Consider the following 25,608-nt stretch of genomic DNA (forward strand, 5'->3'; position numbering starts at 1 on the left):
CTCCTATGTATTCCCGTCGACGGACAGCCTCTACGTCCTCGATAGGGATAAGCTGCAGCAGAAATTAGGCTCGAAGGTATATTCAAATATAGGCTTAAATCCTATAACGCTCCTTTAATGCATATATTTTCTTTTCCTAATATATCAAATCATCATCATAATGGTGGTATCTTCAGGACATAGCGCCTCAACCTAGTGGACTCGACACACACTCCCCCAAGGTCCTCAATGACAGAGATCAAGCCCTTTGCATATATAACTCATTTATTCCTTAACCCATGGGATACCGAGCTTGTGCATCTCCACCGCAAGCTGGAACAGATAATCCAAGCTTTCACATTGAGTCTTGGCCTTGGCAACATCATCCCCCCAGACGTAACTACACAACCCGTTAGATTCCCACGGCTGCCACAAGAGGGACTGGTTAATACTCACATTCCATGTCTTCTCACAAGAACGGCGCAGGTGTCGGGGTTCTCCTCCATGGCCTTCTCCAAGCTTCCAGTGAGATCCTCCTCGAAGGCGGTGTTCTCAATGATTGGGATTCTCAGAGTATCAAAGAAGCCCAGCATGCCCTTGCCCTTGCCGCGAGGGATACCCTTGATCTGTTCAATGTTGCTGATCTCAAAGTAGCCTCCGGGACCCTTTTCACGTTCCACTAGAAGCGTCACCAAGACGGCCCACTGGGAGTGGGTGTGGATGCAGCAGCCAGCACCACGCTCAAAGGCCGCCAGGAACAGAGGAGTGCAGGCCGATGGCTTCAGGTCGAGTGGCTTGCGGATATATTTGCGCTCGGAGGGGGGATATTTGGGGGTGGGGAACTGGAGAACGAAGATGTTCTCTGGCTTCATTAATTCCTTCTGCACACCAGACGGCGCAATGAAGATGTGGTCATCGCGTCGGATAGAAGTCTACATCGGATCAGTTTCCATGGACTATCTCAATACCCGATACGATTGATCACCTACACCACCACCAGTGCCAGTGACCCATCCCCAGTTGTAGAATTTACGACAGAGTTCAGGGATCAAGTTTGATGGGTGCTCCGGGTCGGAAGATTGGACCAGATGGTCATTGTCGGTGTTCTCGACCTGCTGGGCCATGACGCGCTGACTGGTCAAGTGGGGTTCAAGAGACGGGATGGATGGATTGGGGACGTAAGAGCCAGACAAAGAACGAGAAATGAACAAAGGGCACTCTCCTCAGACTAAAAGAGGTAAGAAAATTGGAGTTGACACTCAGAATCGTTGTGGTTTGAAGTTTTGCGAAAGGAAGTGAGGAGGAAAAGAGAACGTTGGCGGGGAGAGGGGCAACTTGAAGAACTCCAATTTTTTTTCTGGATATGGATCAATTGACTAGTAGTAGCGGGAAGATCGCGCAATCGGCATCTGCAAGGATAGTTAGTATACGAGACCTGCAAATACTCACAAAATTAAGAAAAAAAAGAAGAAGAGAAAAATTCTCATTTTATATAAATATAACTATATTGAATATTTACATTGGTTGGATTGAAATTCAATATTCGAAGAGTGATCATCATGTTTGGGGTAAGTATATGACAGCTAAGACCGTGACTACCAAGTAAAAGAATGAAGAGCCCAAAAATAAAGCAATGAAACGGTTCTTAGAATCAATGAATAGAACATTAGAGAATCTGCCACTAATCCTGTTTGGGCTGGTGGAACTTTACCCCAAGGGGCAAGCGGCAGCGGAAGAGGCCAGATTGAACTTAAGCTACCTTCCCAGCTTCATATAATCAACCTCCCCAACACCGGTCTTCTCTTTCTCCTCTTCTCCCTTCTTCCTTCCGTCGTGCGGTTAGTTTGTGGTACGCTTCCATCTGGACATTCTTTTCCCCCTTCGAACCTCTACGGAGGATCAATTGCTTGAACGTTTGCTTATTTGTTTCTTTCTTTCCTAAAGCTACTACCGAGTCGGGCTTCTTAGTTTGAGCGCCCGTTATCATTCATCATGCGTTTCAACGCAGCTGTTGCTTCCGCTTTGGTTTCTTCGGCCACTCTCATGGGCTATGCTCATGCTGAGGAGGCCGAGAAGAACCCCGATGCTACCTCTGTCGTAGAGAAGCCAACTTTCACCGTAGGTTATCCCCTTGTTGTGTATGCGCCTGGTCCCTGCGCGGCTTGCTGACAGCGCTTTAGCCTACCACCCTCAAAGCTCCTTTCCTCGAGCAATTCACCGATGACTGGGAATCTCGGTGGACACCATCTCACGCGAAGAAGGATGACTCCCAAACGGAAGAGGACTGGGCCTACGTCGGTGAATGGTCCGTTGAGGAACCCACGGTCTTCAAGGGCATCGACGGAGACAAGGGTCTCGTTGTGAAGAACCCTGCCGCTCACCATGCCATCTCGGCGAAATTCCCCAAGAAGATTGACAACAAGGGGAAGACCTTGGTTGTCCAGTATGAGGTCAAGCCTCAGAGTAAGCTTTGTCTCCCCACAGCTGCTAAACATTCAGTGTCTAATCTACATCCTGGCAGACTCCCTCGTTTGCGGTGGTGCCTACCTTAAGCTTCTACAGGAGAACAAGAAGCTCCACGCCGAGGAGTTCTCCAACGCCACCCCCTATGTTATCATGTTCGGTCCCGACAAGTGCGGTGCTACCAACAAGGTACGTTATCGGAAATTCTTCTCCGTCACCTCTCTCTGAGTTACGACTCATATATCATCAGGTCCACTTTATCTTCCGCCACAAGAACCCCAAGACTGGTGAGTACGAGGAGAAGCACCTCAAGGCTCCTCCTGCTGCTCGCACCAACAAGGTCACTTCCTTGTACACCTTGATTGTTCGTCCCGACCAGTCTTTCCAGATCCTCATTGATGGCGAGGCTGTCAAGAACGGCACCTTGCTTGAGGACTTCAACCCTCCTGTCAACCCCGAGAAGGAGATCGATGACCCCAAGGATAAGAAGCCCGCCGATTGGGTTGACGATGTCAAGATCCCCGACCCTGAGGCCACCAAGCCTGAGGACTGGGATGAGGAGGCCCCCTACGAGATTGTTGACGAGGAAGCCACCAAGCCCGAGGACTGGCTTGAGGAGGAATCCACCAGCATCCCCGACCCCGAGGCCGAGAAGCCTGAGGACTGGGACGATGAAGAGGATGGCGATTGGATTCCCCCACTGTTCCCAACCCCAAGTGCAGCGACGTCTCTGGATGTGGCCCTTGGAGCCCTCCGATGAAGAAGAACCCTGCCTTCAAGGGCAAGTGGACTGCTCCTATGATCGACAACCCCGCCTACAAGGCCCCTGGGCTCCCCGCAAGATCGCCAACCCGGCTTACTTCGAAGATAAGACCCCCTCCAACTTCGAGCCTATGGGCGCTGTAAGTACCTCTCTTCTAGGGTTATTTGCGTCTCATATAGCTAACGCTCCCTAGATTGGCTTTGAAATCTGGACTATGCAGAACGACATCCTGTTCGACAACATCTACATTGGTCACTCCGCCGAGGATGCTGAGAAGCTCCGCAAGGAGACCTTCGATGTCAAGCACCCTGTTGAAGTTGCCGAGGAGGAGGCTTCCAAGCCCAAGAAGGAGGAGACTGCCCCTGCCACTAGTGTTAGCTTCAAGGAAGACCCCGTCACTTTCGTCCGTGAGAAGGTCGACCACTTTGTTGGACTTGCCAAGGAGGACCCTGTGAACGCTGTTAAGCAAGCTCCTGAGGTCGCCGGTACTTTGGGAGCCCTGCTTCTCTCGATGGTCCTCATCATCGTGGGTGCCATCAAGGCCAGCAGCCCCGCCCCCGCCCCTGTCAAGAAGGGTAAGGAGGCCGCAGGTGCTGCCAAGGAGAAGGCTAGCGAGGCTGTCAGCAGCTCTGCGGACACGGCCAAGGGCGGCGCCAGCAAGCGTACCACCCGTTCTTCTGCTCAGTAAATTTGTGATATGATACCCGTGAGAAAGTGAGGACGAGCGTAGGAAGAAGCAAATAAAGTTAAACCCAGACATTTTCAATTTTGACATCATACCCGACGTGCATTGCACGTTCAACCAACAGTCTTCTGTGGTAAACGTTGAGGGAATCATACCACTTTTGATGAGATATGAGAGCATGCAGAGAGGGGGAACTGTTTCTGCTGGAGCTTGTAGAGTAGCCTTGTTCCTTACTTTGAAAACCGTTACGGCTACCCTCAAAATATCCGCTGTATTATTGTCTTGTGAATTAGGAATGCATGGCCCTTTTCGCCGGATCGTATATACGTGTCTATAATAATCTGAAGTAATTGAGGGCCAATCCTTGATCCTTTGTTCTTAATATAGCAACCGACCAGCCTTCTACCCATACCATAAAGAAATCCTGCTTCGAACAGTATCCCTCGCTGTCCGATGCTCAAATAAGGACGCAATGAACACTATACTATACACACTACTGACCATTAGAAAGAAGACGAGTCGGAATCGCAGAATTAAAAGAAAAGAAAAAAAACAGAAGTACAACAGTGGCTCCTTGATGTTCAAACCTAATGCGATTGAACCTCTTCATCTCCAGATCTGGAAAACAGCAGACGATGTAAAATGGTCTCCGGCAAGCAAACACCATCGATTCATACTCCGCGGGGAAATCCTTACTAGTACGATTGAACTTAATTCCTTTGGTTGCATTCAATTCGGCAAGTAGCTCCTGGGTGGAGTTAATGATTGGCCCATAGCGCCGAGAAGCGTTATCGGTTGCCATCGGCGATCGTATCGGGAAATCCTTGGGATCGATTCTCCAAAACGGAGAAAGGAGTGAGCACTTTGAAGTCTAGATTCGGTTCCAAATGCCGCCGCTTTTTGCTCATCGAGCAAGGTTGGCCGTGGCTGAATGTAGCAGGTGCGTGCCCTGATCGTTCCCAGAGTTGACAGCTGTCACATGGAACTGTTCGATGGCAGAAAGCTGAGCAACAAAAGGTACTCGGCGAGTAATCCGGGGTCACTGGCGCGTGCTCAGAGCGTCCTCGGGTCACCCCCCGAGGTGTTCCTCACAAAAGCAGCGGCACCTGTATCGGAGTACATATACTATACCATTCCTCTTTCCCCTTGGTAGCTGATTACTATTTATGACCCCTTCCCCCCTTCTCAGTAGTCTATTCTTTCACGCATCATCCTATCCATTAATTGCTTCTTCTATTCTTTACTCTCTACCTATATATCCTCCTTTGAGCTCTCTGTCACCATGGCCGCCCGCCGGTCCCTTGCACGTTCTCTCCCCACACTCCGCGCTGCATCTCCCCGCACGAGTCTTGCCAACGCATCGTCTGCCAGGTCAGCAACATCGCGTTCTCTAATGACTGCCTCGATGTCTTCCTCTTCAGCTCTTGCTCGTCGAGCTTCCTCTGTAGTTTCTTCCTCTCCCGCTTCCAACGTTGCTGCGCGCAGACTGCACGCCACCGCCCGCCAAATGACCCCCGCAACCACTTCCGCGGCTACAACCGCTACCGAGTACCCGACGGACCACAATCCCATTGCTAACCCCATTGATACGGCCAACTTTCTGGACAACGAGTTTGTCGCCTCGAAGGCTACGACTTGGATCGACCTCCATGACCCCGCCACCAACAATCTCGTCACCCGTGTCCCTCAAAGTACCGATGAGGAACTGCGGGCGGCGGTTGAGTCCGCCGAGAAGGCATTCCCAGCATGGCGGGCAATGAGCGTGATTGCCAGGCAGCAGATCATGTTCAAGTTCGTCAGTCTGATTCGTGCCAACTGGGACCGTCTCGCGGCGTCTATCACTCTCGAACAGGGCAAGACTTTTGCCGATGCCAAGGGTGATGTTCTCCGTGGCTTGCAGGTTGCCGAGACCGCCTGTGGCATCACTACGCAGCTTACAGGAGAAGTGCTGGAAGTTGCTAAAGATATGGAGACCAGAAGCTACAGGGAGCCCCTGGGTGTTGTAGCAGCTATTTGCCCCTTCAGTAAGCGTCCCCTTGCTTCATGGACGATCCACCGCTCTTCCCTCCGAGGCTAACCGCTCCCCCACAGATTTCCCCGCAATGATTCCTCTTTGGTGCATTCCCATTGCTACCATCACGGGTAACTGTCTAGTCCTTAAGCCGTCGGAGCGCGACCCCGGCGCTGCGATGATCTTGGCGGAGCTGGCTAAGGAAGCTGGCTTCCCCGCTGGTGTCGTCAACATCGTCCATGGCTCCGCGAAGACCGTTGACTTCATCCTTGATGAGCCTGCCATCAAGGCAATCAGCTTTGTCGGTAGCAACCGTGCTGGTGAGTACATCTACACTCGGGGTTCTGCCAATGGCAAGCGTGTCCAGGCCAATCTGGGAGCCAAGAACCATGCCGCTGTCCTTCCCGACTGCAACAAGAACCACACCTTGAATGCCATCGTGGGAGCAGCTTTTGGCGCTGCTGGCCAGCGCTGCATGGCCTTGAGCACTGTGGTCATGGTTGGCGAGACCAAGGAATGGCTCCCTGAGATCGCAGAGCGTGCCAAGGCATTGAATGTCAACGGCGGATTTGAAGAGGGAGCCGATCTTGGCCCTGTTATCAGCCCGGAGAGCAAGAAGCGCATCGAAGATTTGATTGCCAGTGCTGAGAAGGAGGGCGCAACGATCCTTTTGGATGGAAGGGGCTACAAGCCTGAGAAGTACCCCAACGGCAACTTTGTAAGTGAACCATTTCATCCTTTCATCAATGATGACGCCATTGCTGACAAACTGTGCTTCTCAAGGTCGGGCCCACTATCATCACGAATGTCACCCCCGAGATGACCTGCTACAAGGAAGAGATCTTCGGTCCTGTTCTGGTCTGTCTTAGCGTCCCCACTCTTGAGGATGCCGTCGACCTTATCAACAAGAATGAATATGGCAATGGAGCTGCCATCTTCACTTGCTCCGGTTCTACTGCGTCACGCTTCCAGAAGGACATTGAGGCCGGACAAATTGGCATCAATGTCCCCATCCCCGTCCCTCTCCCCATGTTCTCCTTCACTGGCAACAAGAAGAGTATCGCCGGCGGTGGCGCTAACACCTTCTACGGCAAGCCTGGCTTGCAGTTCTACACTCAGCAGAAGACCGTGACGAGCTTGTGGCGGAGTGAGGATGCTGTCAGCACCAAGGCGCATGTTGTGATGCCCACTCACCACTAAATTGACCGCGAAGTTTTAAAATAATGAAGTCTATCGAGTTTCAGGGTGTCTTGTAATGTTGGTTCTTCTTTGAAGGAAATTGTCCTTGTCCCTCTTGTTCTCATTTCGGCGATGAAAATACTATGAATATACCCTAAGGAATGCGGGTACTTGGTCTGCAATTACAGGCGAGTACTCCAACCAGTGCCTGCCTTGCGGGATACTAGTCAAAATGATATCAATGCCATTACTTTGTACCCACTGTGACTTGTACGCTACAGTAGTGAGCCAGTTCAGGATGTAAAAATATGTAACGGTTTATTTACTGAGGCAGGAACAGCTGTGGCTGATGTTGATGTGGAGCTGGATTGAACCCAAGTCTCGGAGTCAAACCCGATCTAGTCTAGACAACTGAAGGCTAATGATAAGGAAATTCATTCAACGCTAATGCAAATGACATCTACTCTCCCCTGCGCTTGATGAAGGTGTACACAAAGCGGGCCTTTTCATATTTGCCCTCCTTGGCAACGACAACACGACGAGTGTAGTAACGCTTTCCATCGATCAATTCGAAGCCCCAGATCTAAGGAGTCAAGGTTAGTATCCGCAGTGGTATCGTGCAAATGTATAGTAGGCGGGAATACGCACCTGCTCGGCAGTCCAGCCGCCGTTGCTGTCCAGGTTCTGTACAAAGCTCTGGAGGAAAAGACCCTCGCCCTCACCATACTCTTCACCGACGTTGTCGGCAACGAAGCCCTCAGTGTCCTTGCCATCAGCCAGAATCTCGCCCTTCAAGAACTTCTTCACATCCTCGTCATCGGTCTTGGTAGCGATTTCCACATTAGGGCGGAACTTTCCATCGTCGCCCTTCGAGCCCCGAATCAAGCGGGATTGGCCTCTGACATTGCCGAAGACATGGTCTTCGTGCTCCCGTCCTTCCCAGTCGGTGATACGGTATTCGGTTGTGCCAGGGATACCTCCAGTGACTGTTTGTTCGATCTTGACGTGTAGGACCTTGGGGTCCTTCTCGTCGGCGTGTTGGTGGACCGAAAGGGTGACGGTTGCGATGTTGAGAGCCTTACGCTTCATCCAGCCCATTCCTTGCTAATCACAACGATGTCAGCAATTTTCTTGAGTCAAGGCTAGATAGGCCTTTGCTTGTGGATCACTTACCAGGGCCAGAATAGGCTCAGTGGGGTTGGAGAGGGTTTTGTCCTGCAAACGCACAAGGGTCAGACTCGATCGCGGCGAAACTCTCCTTGAACTTGGAGGGTTCCAGAATCAGATTAGAAAGGACTTGTACATACCATCGTCCACTCTCCACTGAGGTCCTTGATGGTGATATCTGCGGGGGCAGCCATGGTGATGCGGGGTAGGTTAGATAAGAGATATGAGTATACAAGTCAAGAAAAGAAGAAGGATAATGAAAGGCAACAGCAGGTAGTGCTGAGGAGAACGCAGGTGATAATAGACTGAGGGAACTACTGGGTGGTGAGAGATTATAAGTAGAGGGTATTTAAATAGATTGAAGTCAGGGAAGTCACATTCATGTGCCTTTCCGCAGCGTTCCAGTCACGTCCTCCACAAACTACCCGATTAGGTATGACCTGCCCAGAATGTCAACCTCCGAGGCTGTTACCACGTGCATGTGTTCTTTCTTCTTCTTCTCCTGCGTCGAACGCCGTACTTTTAATATACCTTCTCGACGCCATGGCTTTCGACTGGTCAAGAAACCTGCTTGGCGCCAATTGCCAAACCAATGTTGAAACAAAGATGCCTGTTTTAGCACGGAGCGTCCCATGGGGAAAACATAAGTGTTATCTGCATCTTTCATGGAAATGCTGCCACACGACCCTAGTGTCATGTGAAGCTCAAATGTCACCATAGTCATTACGTATTTGTGCATGTACTGTCTTCTACTAGGATATTACTACTAGTAGCAGTGACGACAATTACTCCGTACTCCGTCTTGTGGTTCAAAAATGGTTCACTGCCTCAGGCCCAAAAGGGCAATTGCCCCTTTCACGTGCCAACGCGGAGACCCACCGCCATTCGTCCTGGTTCCCATAGTTTACACTTAGTTTACAGGAGTCCCTCCGAGATGCTCCAACCAAACACTCTGCCCCCCAGTCAGTGCATCGGCGGATCATGGCTTTCAATAAGAAATATGCGGGGCTTCCGGATCTGGTAAATCACCTCTCCCTCACGCCAGTATCGCCATGTCATCACGTTTACCGTGCCACTAACCCATGGCTGTGAGCGTAGGACCTCGCGCCTGATATCTACGAGACTCCCGATCTGACCGATGAAGCGTCCACCGTACCGGTTAGCTACCACATCTAAACTACTGACATATGGATCTGCCCTCTGACCACGTAATTATATCTATCACATTCAGACTGCAACAATCCGCACCAATTCCAACCCTGATGATGATGCTGGCTCCAACCCCGATATTGACCGCCAAGGCATCAATGCGGACGAGGCGCGCGCTCACTTCCTCGGGGCCACCGTTGATGCGCGCGAAGTCAATTTCTCCGACAGTATCGCTACAAAACGGAAAGCATATAGAAGCAAGAGTCGCAGACGCCGGAGAGACGAGAATGGCTTGGAAGAAGTAGGGGACTTCAGCGACAGCGAAGATGAAGGGTTGGACCGAAGACTTGCTCGTCTTCGCAGAGAAGTAGAGGAATTGAAGGATGAGATGGCTTCCCGCCAAACTGGATCAGAGTCCAATGAACCCCAGGCAGAGCACAAGGAGGGACTGAACGACGGGGTCCTAGAGTTGAGCCGGGCATTGGATAACCTCTACGCCTCCTCCCGGAGCGCATCCGGGCCGCACTCGGCAGCCGCGATACTATCCAAAAAGATCTCTGAAACAGCCCCCGATGACCCTGACAAGCCGGATGGACCAGCCGAGAAGGTGGAGAAAAAGACGACTCCCCCTAGTGCTCCATCTTCCGGTGTTCTGGCGCACGCTGCGGCCTTTGACGGCCGGCTAGCGCTTGTTGAGGCTGCGATGGGCATCTCCAGCTCCTCAAACCCCTTCATCCCCGATGGGAGCTCGGATGTACCACTCCAACCCGTTCTACCGGCGCTAGACCACCTGACGTCCCGTCTGACCACTCTAATGAACATTCTCGTCGGCCCAGCTCCTGTCTCGGCGGTCCCGACAATAGGTTCCGCTCTACCCTCAACAACAGTTTCGACACCTCATCTCGAGAACCTGTCGACCCGCGTGAGAAAGCTAACCGCCGACACTGAGGCCCTTGCATCCGCACGCAAGCGCGCCGTTGATGCAGCCAAGGCCGCGCAAAATGCCCGCATCGCCTCCGCAGCTCTCGAACCCTCCGACATGTCCGTGTCCACCTCATCCGCCACAGAAGTCGACCCCGCAGCGACCCAACGCGATGAGCAAGCCACGAAGATCCAAGCTCTCTACGCTACCCTACCAACCATCCAATCCCTCCATCCCATTCTGCCCAGCGTCCTGGAACGACTTCGCTCTCTCCGCGCCATCCACGCAGGCGCCGCTCAAGCCTCCGAATCCCTTGACGAGCTGGAACGACGCCAAGCCGATATGGCGCGGGAAATCGACCAATGGCGCGAGGGGCTGCATGTTGTCGAGGAAAAGATGGACCAGGGAGAGGCAGCTCTAAAGAGCAATATTGCACTGGTTGAGCCCTGGGTGCGTGATCTGGAGGGTAGATTGGGTCGGTTGGAAAGTAAGGAGGCATGATGGAACGGGGGCTTTGTTGGAATGATGGAAATACCCAAGTTTTGCTTTAGGATTCTTCTAATGTTCATATTTGCATACAAAGCTAGCGGATGCTTGCTGTCACCCTTGTCTCGTTCTAAATGTATTGCATTGTTGGTCGAATGGTACTTGGAGAATTCGGCCCATACATAGCTCTGATACACGCTTCCGTGCAAGTATGCGCGCTAGCTGCTACATTTCCATTAGACAATAAGATATGGAGTGAAACACATATTCAACCAAATCCACACCAAACGATACAAGTATAGAACAAGAAACTCAAAACAAAAATATTTAAACAGAAACCCGCCCCAAAATCTTAATCTTTGGATCCATCCTCACCTCAACCCACCAGCCCCGCGTAACAGTCCGACGAGCAAACTCCCGACCAGCTCTCCAAACCCGGGCACCATCTTCACCAACAAACTTTGTGAGAACCCGCTCCTCAACTGCACCCACGGCCTGTTCACCAGGCCGAACGATCCTCAGACCCGCGAACCCCTCGATGACATCCACGTCTTCCCAATGATCTGGTCCAGAGAGAGACCGGACCTTCGATTCCTCTTCCCCCGGTTCGATGAGGAGATAGTCGAACTGGGTCCAGAAGGAAGACGTGGATTTGAGGGTTTCGTTTTCAGTTTTGTCGTATGTCCAGGTGGGAGTTGAGTTGTCTGGTGAATTGGGCATTTCAAGGAAACGGGTGACGCCTGTTTGGCACGCGAGGTTGCCTAGGTGGACGGAGATGATGGGTTTTGTGCTGTGGGCGTGACTGTGGAGAGATTGGAGGGCGTGTGCGCCTGGGTAGTTTGCGGAGGAGGCGGGGAGCAGGATGAAAGTTGAGCAGAGGAATGAGGTGAGGGTGGATAGGATCATGGCCAGGGAGAGCAGCCGGTAGAGGAGGGATTTGGTCCGGTGCGTCCAGATGTAGGACGCTCCCAGGGCGGAGGCGGCGGTTAGTGGGGGGATAGCGTAGACAATGAAACGCCATTCCTTGTGAGGTTGGATGCTGTAGATGGCTATGAAGGTAAGTGATGGGATGAGCAGGTATGCTGCTGCAGATCGGGTTGATGGCTGGAAGAGAGCGAACGGGAGCCCGACTAGATAGACCAGAGGGTTGAGTAGGAGGCGAGGGATGGCGTTGGTGAAGTAGAAGTGCCATGGATGTGTGCCCCAGGCAGATGATTGGCCGTGGATGACGTTGAATATGAAAGCTTCTAGCTCTGGCCATAGGGGATACTTTTGCCAGAAGTAGGAATCCACGAGTACGGTCGACCCTAAGCCGAGGAGCAGGCCTAGTAGCCCGGCTGGGATTATCTCCCGCTGGATGCCGATGTGTCCTGTAAGGAAAAGAAAGATGGTGTTTGTGGCAAGGAAGAGAGCCAGCTCCGAACGGAAGATAATACCGGCTATGGTCAACAGGCATAGGGATAAACGACACCGGTTTCTATACGTCTTCGGGGCTGCTAACTGGGAATGGTCCTGGAGAAGGTACCGCAGCGCTAGGGTGGATAACCCGAAAGCGAACATGTTGGACAGTGTCCGCGATGCATAGTAAAGCACATGGAATTGGCTTGCCTGATAGAGCAGGTACCAGATCGCTGTAGTCTTCCCGAAAGCTCGTCGCAGTCCAAATGCGAAGGAGAGCAAAGACAGAGCATTGAACAGGCCCAGAATAGCTCGTGCTGAATTTACAGCATTAGTGAGAGCGTTACAGAGCGGCTATACGAAGGCTTTCCTACCGAGTAGTTGCCGGTCAATCGTATCATTCAACCAGATGAATGGCTGCGATAATGCAGACAGGACAGCAGCTCCGACGAATGTCCGAGGCACAGCACCGGGAAAGGTGAAATGATCATATTTGGCGCGTAGAGTCTCGGCAACATTTTGAGTTGGGATGCCATAGGAGAGAATGTCATGAATGGCTTGCACATGGAAAGACTCCTCTACCTTGGTGTAGGGAGCCAGGTAAAGGTGGAGGAGTATGAGCGCTGGGATGGCGCCAAGAAGCAGTATGAAGGCTGGGCAGAGCAGTGGCAATTAGCAATTAGCAATTATACTGATGGAGTTAAAGACAAACCCTACCAGCATCAGCTTTCCCCATTGTGCCTCCGGTGGAGTTGACGGTGGTTTACTAGGTAGTAGAAGCATACGTAGACCGATCACGCAGGCGGCAGAATCCCTGGGTCACATTTTCCGGAGTGCCTCAGGTGCTTCACGACACCCCATCCAGGTGGTATCACCAAGACTGATCTACAATATCTACTACGGCAGGCACAATTTTCAGCGCTTTCCAAAAGTTTAAAGGCCCTACTTGGTCGAGTTACTGCTACGAGATCATACAAGCGATCTCAGATGTGGTTCAGTACTATGACTAAGCATTTGTTCCTAGTCAACTACTAACTAACTATAGTTACGAACTAGTTATACATAGCATGAAAGTCGTATAGTTGAACATGCGGTAGATCGAAGACTAGACCGCCTGACTTTTAGCTATCTCTTTGAGGAGCCTATTTCCAGCGGTATACGATTGACATATACCCAGTTCAGCAAGTGTTTCAACCACGTGTCGCTTCACCCCCGAGTCCTGGAGAGAGACACGGAGTATCGACGCCATAGAATTGGATGTGTATGGGGATTCTGAATGACAGACAACGTGTGTGATATATAACTATTTCTCTGACGAACCCTTCCCTAGGTTACTACTACCTCTAACCTCCCAAAGACTGTGTGCTTCACCTCAAAGTGACTACTCGCATTCTACTTTGTATGGAATCGGGCAACATAGTCTGTACTTAAGAGAATGAATGGAAAGAAGCATCAACTAATGTAATTGTGCTTGTTTGAAGATGGAGCCAGTATGTCTTGTAGTATCAGAACCAACAGAAGCAAGAAGACCTTCACAATGAAGCAACAGACCCAGCAAACATCATTCACCTACAGTATCCAAGCCCAAACCACTTAACTCTAACAATAATAGTACAAAAAAGCTAAGAAAGTGGCCCCAACTCAAGCCTCCCAACCAACCACATCAACGCAGTCTTGGCTCTCCACGTCCCGTGTCCGCGGACCATTTATCGTTATCGACCGACCAAGAACACCTCTCTCACTTTCTCCAACCCAACTCCGCACCAACAACACACCAACACCACCGTCCAAAATGTTCCTCTTCGGCCTCGGACGCCTCGTCTACGTCGCCGTCCTAATAACAAACGCAATCGCAATCCTAAGCGAAGACCGCTTCCTCGCCAGAAGTACGTCGAGTCGATAAAACCTCGCCCTCCCCCCTCACAAGCAAAAGCGAAACGCCCAGCTAACCAAATAACCTCTACACAGTCGGATGGGGTCGCAGTCAAGCCGACCCTGCCTTCGGCACATCACACGATAGTACCAGCGTCAAGGCGAAAACGGTCGATCTGATCGCTAGTGTGCGGACTGTTATGCGAAGTATGTTGTGGATATCCTACCTACCTACCTACCTATCTACCCGCCTGGCTCGGCTGAGATGAAGAGCTCGGGGCCATCTCTATATACCTGTTCTGAGATTAAGCGCTAATGATTGGTCTGCGCGCTAGTACCCCTTATCGTGATAAATACTATAATCATCATATATTCGATTATTCTCGGTTGAGCGATCGTGTTGCTTTGTTTTGGTTCCTGCGGAGTTTTTTCTTTGATTGAGTCTATCGACCGGACTTCCTGCCAGCTGGAAATGCATTGCTTTGTTGCAACGCCCCATATCTTCGAACCTATCTGAATAACAAGTGAGCGTTTGACTTCGCTGTCAGATTTATTGCCGAGAGAAACGACGCACGAGTGTCGATCTAAGAGTCACATGCAGAGAAGCATATGCGGGCTTTAGGTAGCTGGGCGATGGAGATTGCGGCGGACTACACTCGAGAATGGGGCTGGTTCTGTTCCTGATTGGCTGGGATGGGACGTCTGCGGCCTGGAAGTGGTGTTCTCTCGTTGCAATGTGACTATATGAGCAAATGGTTGTTTCTATAAAATATTTCCTCACTTCTTTTTCTGGGGTTTATTCATGTGAGAACATGACTTGCCTGAAAAAGCTTCAAATGATACACTACATATATGTACACCTGAATTCACTATGTACAAGGTTCACGCAGCGACTTGAAGGAGAATATGCCACTAGTTTACACTGAGATTCCTGCATCGTGCTGTGCAACGCTGTCTATTTGTGTGGACACCCCCCTGGAGTAATTGAACACGATATACATGGCGAAAGGATGGACATGTAGCCCATCCGACCTACAGTACAGTGAAATGCTCTGCTGTTCTTTTTTTTCAAAATTTGCACACCGTTCCCCTAACCTGAACAGACCTGAACCCCTTGCCATAGATTGCCGGCTCATATGAAAATCAATAGAAAACAGAAATATACTCGCCAAACGCCTCATTTGCCCAGCTATGTGACCCAGGCACGGGTATCACAAAGTTGATGAATCGAAAATATAGAGTGGTGGCTAAAGCAACAAGCAAATGAAATGCATCGTATGCGAATATAAGCAAAAACGCGCGGAGAAGTAAGACGTAACCGGTTTCTATGGCATCCGTGCCATAAGATGCGCGGAACTGTGAAATACGCCGCTGGATGATCCATACAACCGGTATGAAGATAAAGGTGATGATACATCGAAATATGTACGGAAAATGCGCATTCTATGTGCAGAAAATTATCGCCGATACTGGTCGAGTTACCGGGACGAGAGGAAGCTCACGAAAGAATGCTAAATGACTTCTTCTTGAGGCTGAAACTCCTCCATTTTCCATGGTGTCCACTTCTGTCGTGTTTAGGGTCTTTGAGCGTATCCCGCTCTTCATCCAGTCCTGTATGCCTAGTGTGTAAGCCATGAGAAGCCGGGGGCTGGCCGTTGGGTAGTTTTTGCTGTGATTCGGAGGCCCCATTTCTTGACGGCGGGTGTTCCGCAATAGATGTTGGTGTGGCCGAATGACCGGAGGACGGAACTCGATTCTCTTTATCTTTGCCGAGCCGATGGCTGAAGCTCTTGCTACCGCGCTTCAGACGGCTCAAACCACCGCTTAGCTTCTTGGGGTCATCAGGGGAATTCCGGCGATCCTCATCGGCCTTGGACACTTTGCTCGCCTCGAGCGCAGCTCTGATTTCAGCATCCTCTCGTCGCTGTTCTCTGATTCTCGCTTCCTGTTCCTTCCGGCGCTGTTTCTCTTTTTCTTTTTCGTTTGCTTTTCGCTCCTTTTCCTCTTTGGCCCGTTCCTTTTTGAAATGAGAATCACTCTTCTTCGGGCTGAGAGGCAGAGAATGCGTGTCCGGTATGGGAGGAACAGGCGGGATGGTAGATGCAGTAGTCGAAGGATCTACGAAACCGCTTTCAGAGTCTGTATGTTCCGGGTGAGGGAACAAAGGAGGCGCAGTAGGGGCCCGTTGGAGATTGCTGAATCGGGCAGGTTCGCTGGTTGAAGGTATCTGAGATGCACTGTGAACATGGGCCAACCCTGGAGATAGGGGATAACCATTCTGTTTTAAGGTTGAGTCGTTCATATCAGCGAGGTTTGTGTTTAAGTCCATGTTTTCTTGCTCTTGTTCTTTCATAACCGCCTCGAGTGTGGTCTCTTGATAGAATAGGACGTAGGCGCAGGCGAGACCAGGCCGGTCGCCGAAGAAATTACGGACATAGTTCTTGTCCACAGGCTCTACCATCTCATCGTCAAACAGCAACCATCCCCGATCCTGTGTTTTAATAATGGCGACATAGTGTCCATGATATGGCCCGCCACCAATATGCACCACCACCGCATATAGCTCGTACAAACGATCTGGGTCCTCCGCATCGTCTGTCGTGTTGAAAAGGCGGAGATGATAGGGATATACAACTCTATGGAATAGCTTTTGAAGTCGTTGCAGGTCTTCGGTATATTTGAATCGTTTGAGATGCAGGGCCAGAATCCGAGGCAGGCGCTTGATTTTCATCCTCTTTTCAGCCTCTTGAAGACCACCGCAGTTATCGCAGTGGAACTTGTTTCTTTCGCAAAGCATCTCCTCCGCTGAGAACTTTCTCAAACATGACGTAACGGACGAGTGCTGTTCAAGATCTACCGACAGGTCCAAGAAAACTTCGTCGCGTTGCGAAACCTTCTCGCAAGTTAAACACTGTGTTTCCGATGTCAAAGTCCCTTCAAATAATTCATGCACCCAGCGAGTAGTGTTGGGTGTTTTCGAGCCAGAGCTTCCCGATATCTCAGTCAAGTCGGTGCCTTCCGCTGCAGGAAGAGTCTTCTCTGGTTCAGGTTGTTTAGATGCCTCTGCCTCCACATTCGCAACAACTTCATTGAGAAGTAGGTTCAGGAATTCATGGGCGTCTTGGTGCATGGCAGTCCGAAACATTTCGTGTTCGCGTCGGAGAACATCCAGGAAGTGCTGTGGTCGGATAATACCTATCCGCGATTGGCTTGCAACAACAGACTCGAATAAGTCTTTCAATGACGTAAAGAGTGACTCTGACATTCCATAGCTGGCTGCGTTGTTCGTAGTCTCCAAGAGTGGCAGCGTTTGTAATGCCATTTTCTTTTTGTATTCAGGTGAGTCTTTATCCTCTGGTTTTTGCGGTTGGTTCGGAGGCGCTCCAGGGCGCTGAGCATTAGCAGCCTTCTGTTTCTCGGCCAGCGCCTCGGCTTCCAAGTTAGCGGCGAAGTTTTGATAGCGAAGAGTGTTTGCCAGCGCTGCTTCCAGACTCTCTATAGGTGTTCGGGTCGGGTAATTAACGACAGCCTCCCGAAAAGGAACGGAATAATATAGGCACTGTAGGATCGAATTACAATAGCTAGCGAGATGAACGTCAGTAATATGCTCCGCTTCGCACTTCCGAACTGCAAGCTGCCCGAGATCAGGCACACATCGACTTACCAGGTGTTACCGTACTAAAAATAGAAGATAGCATTAGCATCGTAATACATAGCATTTCAAGAACCGCGACAGCCAGAGACTCACATTTTCCATCCCGAAAAACTTGTCACTCCCATCCTCGCGAATCGCACCCATATCCTGGAGCATCTTCTCTAAAGGGGTCACCGGGGGCACTATTGGTTCTTTCTTTACGGGAGTCACCCCAACCGAGGGTGTGGGAGATCCCTGGACACATCGAGAATTAGCATTTAGTTGTCGCAGGCAGATAGGAACGTGTTTGATAGAGCCTTTCTCTTTCCTCTTCTTGTCTCTCTCTCTCTGTTACTTTTTGTTCTTCTTTCTTTCCTTTCTTGCTTTCCTTGGTATGTCCTTTATGATACCGTAGAGAAGAGACCATATCACGATGGCGAAACGAGGTAAAGGCCGGGAGGCAAACGAAACCACTCACCACATCTCTGCGTAAACTCCTTAGAAATGACCCCATAATTGTCACGAAAGATCTTGACCCGCGATTTCAAGCCTCATCTGACGGTTTTGAAGCGAAGCCGACAGCAGGGCCGCTGGGGGGGCCGAACAGGCGTCGGGTAGGCAACGCGCAAAAGAACGGATGATGCGACAAGCGGACCGGTGAGCGGCGAGGAGGGGAAAAGGACAATTGGAGTGAAATTGGTAGATCGGATGATAACCACTACTTGAGATGACAAGGAACGGCGTGAGGCATAAGGTTTTGAAGGTCCCAGAGCCGAAGGAAGAGAAAGAAGCGCTGGAGGGTGTGAACGAGGAATGGGGTGGAATGTGAACGGGCGGCGGAATCGAGAGCTGTGGGGGCACCCCGTAAAGTACGCAGGGGAAATTCAGGCTAAGTTGGAACCTTAACAAGCGAGCAAAGAAGGAGGTCGGTCAATGGATCTAGGTGCTATAAGTCTAGAAAGTGAGAACCAAATGACTCTGTAAGGGGAAGGCGAGAGAGTAAGAGAGAGAGGAGGAGAGACAGACACGAATGGGGGGGGCTGTGGAAAGAGGAGAGAGAGAGAGAGAGAGAGAGAGAGATGAATGGGTCGGATATTGAGAATGGTAACTCAGATCGGTAGTGACGGAGTTAAAGAGCGAACGATAGATTACTGTTCAGCTTATGACGGATGGGTGCGCGGGCCCCAAGCCATTTGGGGCGACTTCGACGGGCGGACGTGTGGATTGGCGGTTGGGGAAAAATGAGGGCGGGGGATCTTGAGGGACAAATCCAAACTCAATCTTTCTCAATTCTTAATAATAGCAATAATCAGTGAGAGTGTTGTTACTATTTCCGATCAGAATTCATAGCCATTGTCCATCACAACTGCACATTTCCATTATGGGAGGGAGTCCGCAACTCTGCTTTTCATACTAGTATTGGGTTCGGTACCTGAAAGTTCCTGTGCTGGAGACTTGTACGATGTATCGGAGTCGGTATTACTGGATGTATGGGGGCTTTGTCCGTACCGGTCGGCGGTATGGATGTATGTACCAGATATCTATCGGGAGGAACCAGTCATCTATGTATGCTGTTCCGGTTATCGATGCCTCTAGACTCATATCCAGAAAAATTCTGCAAAGGAACAAAGAGTCTGCTCTTGACCCTGTCTGCAACAGGAAGGAACAACTTCCTTGTTGCTATGACCCCGTCACTAATGTATGTAGGATGTCTACACCCCCGACCCTCCTCCACTACCCCATCAGCAGGAGAGTTTTCTAGAACCACAGGGGCCTTGAATCAGTCATGGGTCCAGTGTACCCTTCCCGAAATAGGATTTGTGATGGGGCAGAATCCGCCATTTTTCGCCGGCAAAGTAAAGTTCACCTTCGTTGAAGCCATGCGGCATTTTCAAACGCAAAATCCCAAACTCAATGAACAAGTGAAAATCGCGTGAAAAGAACAGCTGGCCATCCCTTCGAGAAAGCACGTACTGTGCCACTAATAATAATGACTCGCATTATTACTGTCGCCAGGGTTGCATCGACAAGGCTCGGAGGGTTGAGTACCAGGAATCTTATTCGTCACCAGCCCTTTGGCGATGGCTTGGCTCTCTACCTTACGACGTCTGCGGTTCTGCTCTCTGCCTTGTACCACCACGCAGGCTTGGGGGACCGAATCGGCCGAAGGGTGCAAATGTCATGCTCTCTGTCAGCCCCCATGGGTTGATCTTTTGTAGTGCGACTTGTAAGGCCTCTCCACTGGTGTGTAATCGGATATAGTTCCTAGCGGAGGTGCTGTATGGTCCATGTAAAATCCTAGTGAGAAAACGGGGGATAATTGTGCGATATTAAGCTGCCTCACCACAGTGGGGGGACGGGCCAGTGATGGCAGCGCTTTGTTCCTGGGCACCTCCACTAAGAAACCCAGGAACGGAAATAAGATCCCAGAACGTACCTAGACTTATGTTTATTTCCGATTTGGCTTGGCTTAGTAGTTTGACGGCGATGAACATTGCAAATCTGAACCAATCTGGTTGTAATCTGGTTACTGCCTCTTTATACATTACAGAACCAGGCGAACACACTCCCACGCGATACATCGGTAAACATGTGGTATGTATTATGGAATCACACTACCGCAGAACCACGTGGAAACAGCAGCCATGATAAGAATGTATACTACCAACCAATCGTATAATTTATCGAGCCCCACCTTTCTCCTCACCCCAACATTTGCGATACTAGCGTCATACCGAGTGGATTCCGGGCTGTATTCGTTTCCAGACTTTCCGTCGCATTTCCGGTTACGGTCAAGATAATGCGCTGCCTATTCTGGTGAACCGTTGGATTTTCTTTTTGGTGCGCTATCAAATGACATGGAGTGACGCAGGGGAGTCAGATTGCGAACAAGACAAACAATACCACACATGGATGGAATGGACGACATCATACCGTTACAGTGGTAGAAGTAAGACGCCACAACATCCCGTTCAGTTCCCAATCATTGCTAACCTGCCCAGGAAATTCGTGTGGCTGACCCTAACCAGGCAACATCATACCGAATGGAAGAACACTAGCACTGACCAATATGCGACAGCGACAAATTAGATTGACTGGTACCCGGAGACCAGCCTCAAGGTTCATTGGACCAATCCACCCCTGAGCTCTCAACCAAAACAGCCATGGGCGTTTAAACGGTGCCCTCGCGGCTTGTCCCCTCACGAGACATACGCCGTGTGGGCTGACGGCTGCTCCTAATGGTCGGAGGCGCTGCCGTGGGGGTGTGGGAGGACAGTGACAGAACAGCCACCTCGCAATGAACCGCTTGATCTTAATTCCAACAACCGTCTATCTGCAATGAGAGCTTAACTGGTGAGAAGCTCTGCCAATATATTTGCTTAGTTTATGTCGACAAAGTATAGATAGTCGAGCACTTACTCTGGAGTACTTTTCCCGTGCAACTCCATGCATCCGGATAAGCCCCCTTTTGGGCATGTATATTAGAAATATATATATCTGAGCAGACAACCTGCTGGTGGCAGATGACAAGGTCAATAGTCTGATCGATTGCGGCACATTGACGTTCTCCGCTATATTACGATGTCAAAGCTTATTGATCGCTTATCTTACGTAGCATTTCCACGTAATGCTCTCCCTCATCTACTAACTTACCTCGTCCGTTTTTGGCTCGACGATGCCGCCGGATTTTGTTCGTCCGATGGCTTGACCCAGGTTTACATAGGAGACATCCCGCCTAAATTTGGTTTCCCCAGTTCTGTAACCACGGATTAACTGGGGAAATATAGTTTATCGCATTGAAGCACGTTGACCCTCGGCTAGGACCGGTTACAACCTCTCTAAGGCGCCAATGTAGATAACCTGAGAAGTATAAGGAATTGATTTCCGCTGATTTGGGTAGCTATGCAGAGACGGCCACTAGGAATATAGTGCCGTTTCATAGAGAAAACTCATACAAAAGCCCTTGTGAATCCACAAAAGGCTTCAAATAATAAAGGATCCAAGAAATAAAGAAATGGTATAGTCAACCAGCTTGCGAGTGTGTTACACGCCGACAGCCAAGAAAATGTCATAAATAAAGATTCAGTGGTCCCGTTTACAACATGGCAAGCATATGAAAGCCTCAAGTGGTTCTCATTGGAAATCTAAACAATCTATAAAGCAAAATCAACGCCGACTACAATGGTTCACCGGATATATATAATGCATAATCCACGTTTTACAGGTCATCCATAGCACATTACCACGCACCCACAATACCAGCGATCGGAATATCAATACCAGTGGTGTAGGAGCTCGAGTCGCTGAGGAGGTACACGTACGCTCCACCAAGCTCCCGTGGGTCGGCCAGACGAGGCATACCACCGTAGTATTGCATCTTAAGATCCCAGTCCGGAGACTTCTCAACGTAGTATGTCATTGCAGTTCGAACGAACCCGGGAGAAATGCTGTTGACACGGATGCCATGTTGGCTCCATTCCATGGCCAGAGTGTGACACATATTTCGAACTGCGGCTTTGGTCGCACCGTACGGGGCAGAAGGAGCAGCCTGAAAAGAAAGGTTAGTGATGTCCCTCATCGAAGCGACTAGGCCGAGCTGAACGCACCCTATTTGGTCGATAAGAAGTCATACTGGAGGTCATGACAATAGACCCCTTGATCCCAAGTTCGATAAATTTGCGTGCGACGATTTGAGCACAGAAGTATGCACCAAAAACCTGGTGCCGTTAGCCTATCCTCGTATACAAGTCACAGGCGACCACTCACATTGAGATTGAAGAGTTTATCCAGTTGATCACGGTCAAACTTGAGCGCAGGCTGGTGCTTGGTCATTCCAGCATTGGCCACCAAGCCATCGATCCGACCCGTGTCCTTAACCACTTGGTTGATGGCATTCTCAATACTTTCTTCGCTCGTCACATCGGTTTGAATATAGCGAAAGTTGTTGTATCTCTTCTGAAGTTCTGCAAATTCCTCCCCAGGCTCCATCAAGTCGAGGGAGTATACGAACTTGGCCGAGTTCGCGAGACAGACCTCCGCGATTCCCAGACCGATTCCGCGGTTGGCACCCGTAATGGCGACTACTTTATCCGCCAGGGTAATCTGCCAACTGAAGTCCGAAGAAGGCATTGTGCTGAGATATGGCTCTGCTTCAGGCTTTGACGCGGCTGGTGCAGGTGCAGGTGCAGCTGGAACATTCTCGGTCGCGGCAGGGGGCATGATGGTAATGGTGATGATGACCTGGAGGAAATGAGAGCGAGGAAAGATCGGCTTTAGGGAGAACGAACAAATCTGTGAATGAGGAAACAGATAGAGATGCCAATTCCTTCAATATTTAAATGGAAATAGGGAGGGGATGTGAACTGTCGATGATTCCTAGCGACGTCAGATCTCTCGGCCTTGCCCCGAGTGTGGGATGAGCACTGCATCATAGCTCTTGACTCGGCTCGAGGCATCTCGGGTCGTGGAGTATTCCATGATAGCATTGAATTGATCAAGACTACTTGTTTGACGTCATGGGACAAATTGGCCATGAATGCAGGAGCTTTTGCCGCCTGCCGTCTATCAAAACGGGCGGATATGAGCATATCCTGAGGCATTCCCGAGGTGGGTCCCATCTGCCTCGACGCGAGGCAGATCGCATCGGATAGAACCACCAAACCCTTTTCAGGTTTCAAATCATGAACAAAGTTTGCGGGGAAGCCGTACCGATTTTGCGGAGGTGGATTCAGGTCTCGCTTTAGACTCTTAGAGCCATCACGGTTTGATTGTTCCCGAGGGCACAGACTATCGTGGGGAAACATGTCGTATTCCCATGGGCTCGCCGATGGCCTGACAGCGGCACTGTGCTACCGCTGGGTTGGCCTGGTTATGCGACGTCTAAAACTAGAGGGAGGTATAAATATCCGTTGATGCATTTCGCTGACTGCCTAGTCCAATTCCAGGGGCATAGAAAGCCAGAAAAATTCATTGGTTGTGTTGCCTTCTGTTCATCATTTCTCTGATTTCTTCACGCTCAGGGTAGTCCGTGCGATACAACTTCTCAATGGCAGGCCATCTGGAAGTGGAGGGCAAGGAAGACCTTACCTCGATGGAAATCGAGAATGTTGGCGAAGAGACTGTGCCACCATGCTCACCCGAGGAAGAGGCCGCCCTTGTGCGAAAAGTTGATCTGATGCTCCTGCCTACAATGTGGATCATGTACCTCCTATCGTACATGGACCGAACAAAGTATGTTGGCGCTGTACCCTCCTCAGACCTCAAGGGTAAAAGATATTGCACTAATACCCATTTGCACATAGCATCGGAAATGCAAAAATCTCAGGGATGCAGGAAGACCTTAACCTGACATCAGACCAATATTCGATTTGTCTGGTCGTCTTTTTCATTGGATACGTTGTCCTCGAGGTTCCTAGCAAGTAAGCAGCTATACATTGTCTCAGATGATCTTTATGCTAATCCACTATCATCTCTGTAGCCTCATACTCAGTCGAACACGGCCCTCTTTGTTCCTTCCCGGAATTATGGTGGTGTGGGGGACGTTGACATGTGTCATGGGTGTCGTGAAAGATTTCAAACACCTCGTTGTGTTGCGGGCACTGATAGGTATGGATATCATGACTATTCAATGGAGCGCCTTGACATATACTCACCACAACAGGTTGCGTTGAGTCCGGTTTTGCACCAGGCATCCTTCTTGTCATCTCATCCTGGTACAAGAAGACCGAACAATCGAAGCGATTTGGTGTCTATATCTCTGCTGCTGTGTTGTCCGGTGCGTTTGGTGGATTAATAGCTGCCGGTATTGTCGGTGGCCTAGAAGGCGCGCACGGCATTAGAGGATGGCGATGGCTGTTTATTGTTGAGGGAGCTGTTACTGTAGGGTTCGCATTAATAAGTCTTTTTATACTGCCTGATTTTCCCGCCACAACCAAGCGTCTATCAGAAAGAGAGCGATACGTCGCCATTGCAAGATTGGAATCAGATAACGTCACAGCTATGACGGAGGATGGTGGACGATTGAGTTCATGGCAGGCTATCCTGGGATCAGTGAAGGACTGGCGGACATGGATGTTTGTTATTGGATACATGGTAATTGGATATCCCCTCTCGACTATCCCGCACCATACTGACAGATCTTCAGGTCATTGTTGGTGCAAGCACGCTTTCTTACTTCTACCCGACTCTGGTCAAAGGTCTTTTCGGCGACGCATCCACCACGAGAATCAATTTCCTCACAATCCCCATCTATGCAGTGGCATTTGTCTGCACTGGTATCACGGCATACTTCAGTGATAAGATTCCTTTGTGGCGTGGTGTTGTCATTGCTGCCTGGCTGGCATTCTCCCTCGCATGCTCGATCGCTGTCTGTGCGGTATACAACTATAGTGCTCGATATGCTCTCCTTGTCCTCATGGCAGCCGGGTTGTGGGCAACCAATGGAGGTACACTTGCCTATGCCTCCTCGGCCTTCGCGGACATGCAGCCGCAGGTTAGAGGTGTCAGCCTAGCGCTGGTGAACGCGCTAGGGAACCTAGCCCAGATCTATGGTTCCGTATGTATTCATCGCCCACCAATCCACATGATAAGCTATGCTAACACTATATCAGTATCTGTTTCCAGACTCGGATGGCCCGAAATATATTATGGGTTTCGCTGTGATCTCAGCGATGTTGGCAGTCGGAGTGATTGTCTTCCTGATCCTGCACGTTTGGATTCGTCGTAAAGCCAAATCGACCGCGAGGCAGTAGAATTTGGATATTGATTGCAGAGGTTGCGCATGATTGTATCTTAAGATACGAACACAAGGTCAATCAACTGGCGCGTGTTAAACACTACCGGCGACAATGGTAGCTGTCTCTTGATACGAATAACGAACAAGTGTATATATAGATATGAT

The 25,608-nt window shown here is 50.2% G+C and overlaps 10 protein-coding genes across 10 annotated transcripts; 5 read left to right on the forward strand and 5 right to left on the reverse strand.

Moving 5' to 3' along the window:
* Window positions 1-83: 83 nt before the first annotated feature.
* On the reverse strand, window positions 84-1,103 carry mde1 (methylthioribulose 1-phosphate dehydratase MDE1; the record flags this gene model as incomplete). The annotated part of the gene is made up of 3 exons (XM_015546295.1): window positions 84-379; window positions 436-911; window positions 969-1,103. 3 exons carry the CDS (start codon window positions 1,101-1,103, stop codon window positions 265-267), a joined length of 726 nt encoding a protein of 241 aa, XP_015411348.1. The 3' UTR covers window positions 84-264.
* Window positions 1,104-1,782: 679 nt separating this feature from the next.
* On the forward strand, window positions 1,783-4,209 carry clxA (calnexin). Its single transcript, XM_015546296.1, has 7 exons — window positions 1,783-1,828; window positions 1,924-2,097; window positions 2,160-2,442; window positions 2,501-2,631; window positions 2,693-3,158; window positions 3,223-3,344; window positions 3,399-4,209. Exons 2-7 carry the CDS (start codon window positions 1,972-1,974, stop codon window positions 3,891-3,893), a joined length of 1,623 nt encoding a protein of 540 aa, XP_015411355.1. The 5' UTR covers window positions 1,783-1,828; window positions 1,924-1,971; the 3' UTR covers window positions 3,894-4,209.
* Window positions 4,210-5,172: 963 nt separating this feature from the next.
* On the forward strand, window positions 5,173-7,183 carry ANOM_001039 (CoA-acylating methylmalonate-semialdehyde dehydrogenase; the record flags this gene model as incomplete). The annotated part of the gene is made up of 3 exons (XM_015546297.1): window positions 5,173-5,914; window positions 5,982-6,619; window positions 6,685-7,183. The coding sequence occupies 3 exons, from the start codon at window positions 5,173-5,175 to the stop codon at window positions 7,099-7,101; spliced, it is 1,797 nt and encodes a 598-aa protein (XP_015411354.1). The 3' UTR covers window positions 7,102-7,183.
* Window positions 7,184-7,423: 240 nt separating this feature from the next.
* On the reverse strand, window positions 7,424-8,494 carry ANOM_001040 (uncharacterized protein). The gene is made up of 4 exons (XM_015546298.1): window positions 8,388-8,494; window positions 8,254-8,295; window positions 7,729-8,184; window positions 7,424-7,663 (listed from the first exon to the last, which is right to left on the reverse strand). The coding sequence occupies exons 1-4, from the start codon at window positions 8,439-8,441 to the stop codon at window positions 7,541-7,543; spliced, it is 675 nt and encodes a 224-aa protein (XP_015411329.1). The 5' UTR covers window positions 8,442-8,494; the 3' UTR covers window positions 7,424-7,540.
* A 734-nt stretch (window positions 8,495-9,228) lies between these two features.
* Window positions 9,229-10,819, forward strand: ANOM_001041 (dynactin subunit; the record flags this gene model as incomplete). The annotated part of the gene is made up of 3 exons (XM_015546299.1): window positions 9,229-9,267; window positions 9,346-9,405; window positions 9,479-10,819. The coding sequence occupies 3 exons, from the start codon at window positions 9,229-9,231 to the stop codon at window positions 10,817-10,819; spliced, it is 1,440 nt and encodes a 479-aa protein (XP_015411330.1).
* A 312-nt stretch (window positions 10,820-11,131) lies between these two features.
* ANOM_001042 (dolichyl-P-Man:Man(7)GlcNAc(2)-PP-dolichol alpha-1,6-mannosyltransferase) lies at window positions 11,132-12,938 on the reverse strand (the record flags this gene model as incomplete). The annotated part of the gene is made up of 3 exons (XM_015546300.1): window positions 11,132-12,519; window positions 12,577-12,855; window positions 12,920-12,938. 3 exons carry the CDS (start codon window positions 12,936-12,938, stop codon window positions 11,132-11,134), a joined length of 1,686 nt encoding a protein of 561 aa, XP_015411331.1.
* An 876-nt stretch (window positions 12,939-13,814) lies between these two features.
* ANOM_001043 (uncharacterized protein) lies at window positions 13,815-14,603 on the forward strand (the record flags this gene model as incomplete). The annotated part of the gene is made up of 3 exons (XM_015546301.1): window positions 13,815-14,088; window positions 14,171-14,281; window positions 14,410-14,603. Coding segments are annotated over 2 exons (264 nt in total), but the record flags the coding sequence as incomplete, so codon positions are not given.
* A 969-nt stretch (window positions 14,604-15,572) lies between these two features.
* Window positions 15,573-18,222, reverse strand: creB (ubiquitin C-terminal hydrolase CreB; the record flags this gene model as incomplete). The annotated part of the gene is made up of 4 exons (XM_015546302.1): window positions 15,573-17,655; window positions 17,739-17,752; window positions 17,823-17,963; window positions 18,187-18,222. The coding sequence occupies 4 exons, from the start codon at window positions 18,220-18,222 to the stop codon at window positions 15,573-15,575; spliced, it is 2,274 nt and encodes a 757-aa protein (XP_015411325.1).
* A 3,722-nt stretch (window positions 18,223-21,944) lies between these two features.
* Window positions 21,945-22,928, reverse strand: ANOM_001045 (short-chain dehydrogenase; the record flags this gene model as incomplete). Its single annotated transcript, XM_015546303.1, has 3 exons — window positions 21,945-22,257; window positions 22,316-22,426; window positions 22,476-22,928. 3 exons carry the CDS (start codon window positions 22,926-22,928, stop codon window positions 21,949-21,951), a joined length of 873 nt encoding a protein of 290 aa, XP_015411326.1. The 3' UTR covers window positions 21,945-21,948.
* Window positions 22,929-23,754: 826 nt separating this feature from the next.
* On the forward strand, window positions 23,755-25,459 carry ANOM_001046 (putative vitamin H transporter; the record flags this gene model as incomplete). Its single annotated transcript, XM_015546304.1, has 6 exons — window positions 23,755-23,939; window positions 24,011-24,127; window positions 24,187-24,314; window positions 24,370-24,800; window positions 24,853-25,263; window positions 25,319-25,459. 6 exons carry the CDS (start codon window positions 23,755-23,757, stop codon window positions 25,457-25,459), a joined length of 1,413 nt encoding a protein of 470 aa, XP_015411327.1.
* Between the last annotated feature and the right edge of the window lie 149 nt (window positions 25,460-25,608).

This window comes from Aspergillus nomiae (assembly GCF_001204775.2).
Source record: "Aspergillus nomiae NRRL 13137 chromosome Unknown contig00014, whole genome shotgun sequence".
Classification (NCBI taxonomy): Eukaryota; Fungi; Ascomycota; class Eurotiomycetes; order Eurotiales; family Aspergillaceae; genus Aspergillus; species Aspergillus nomiae.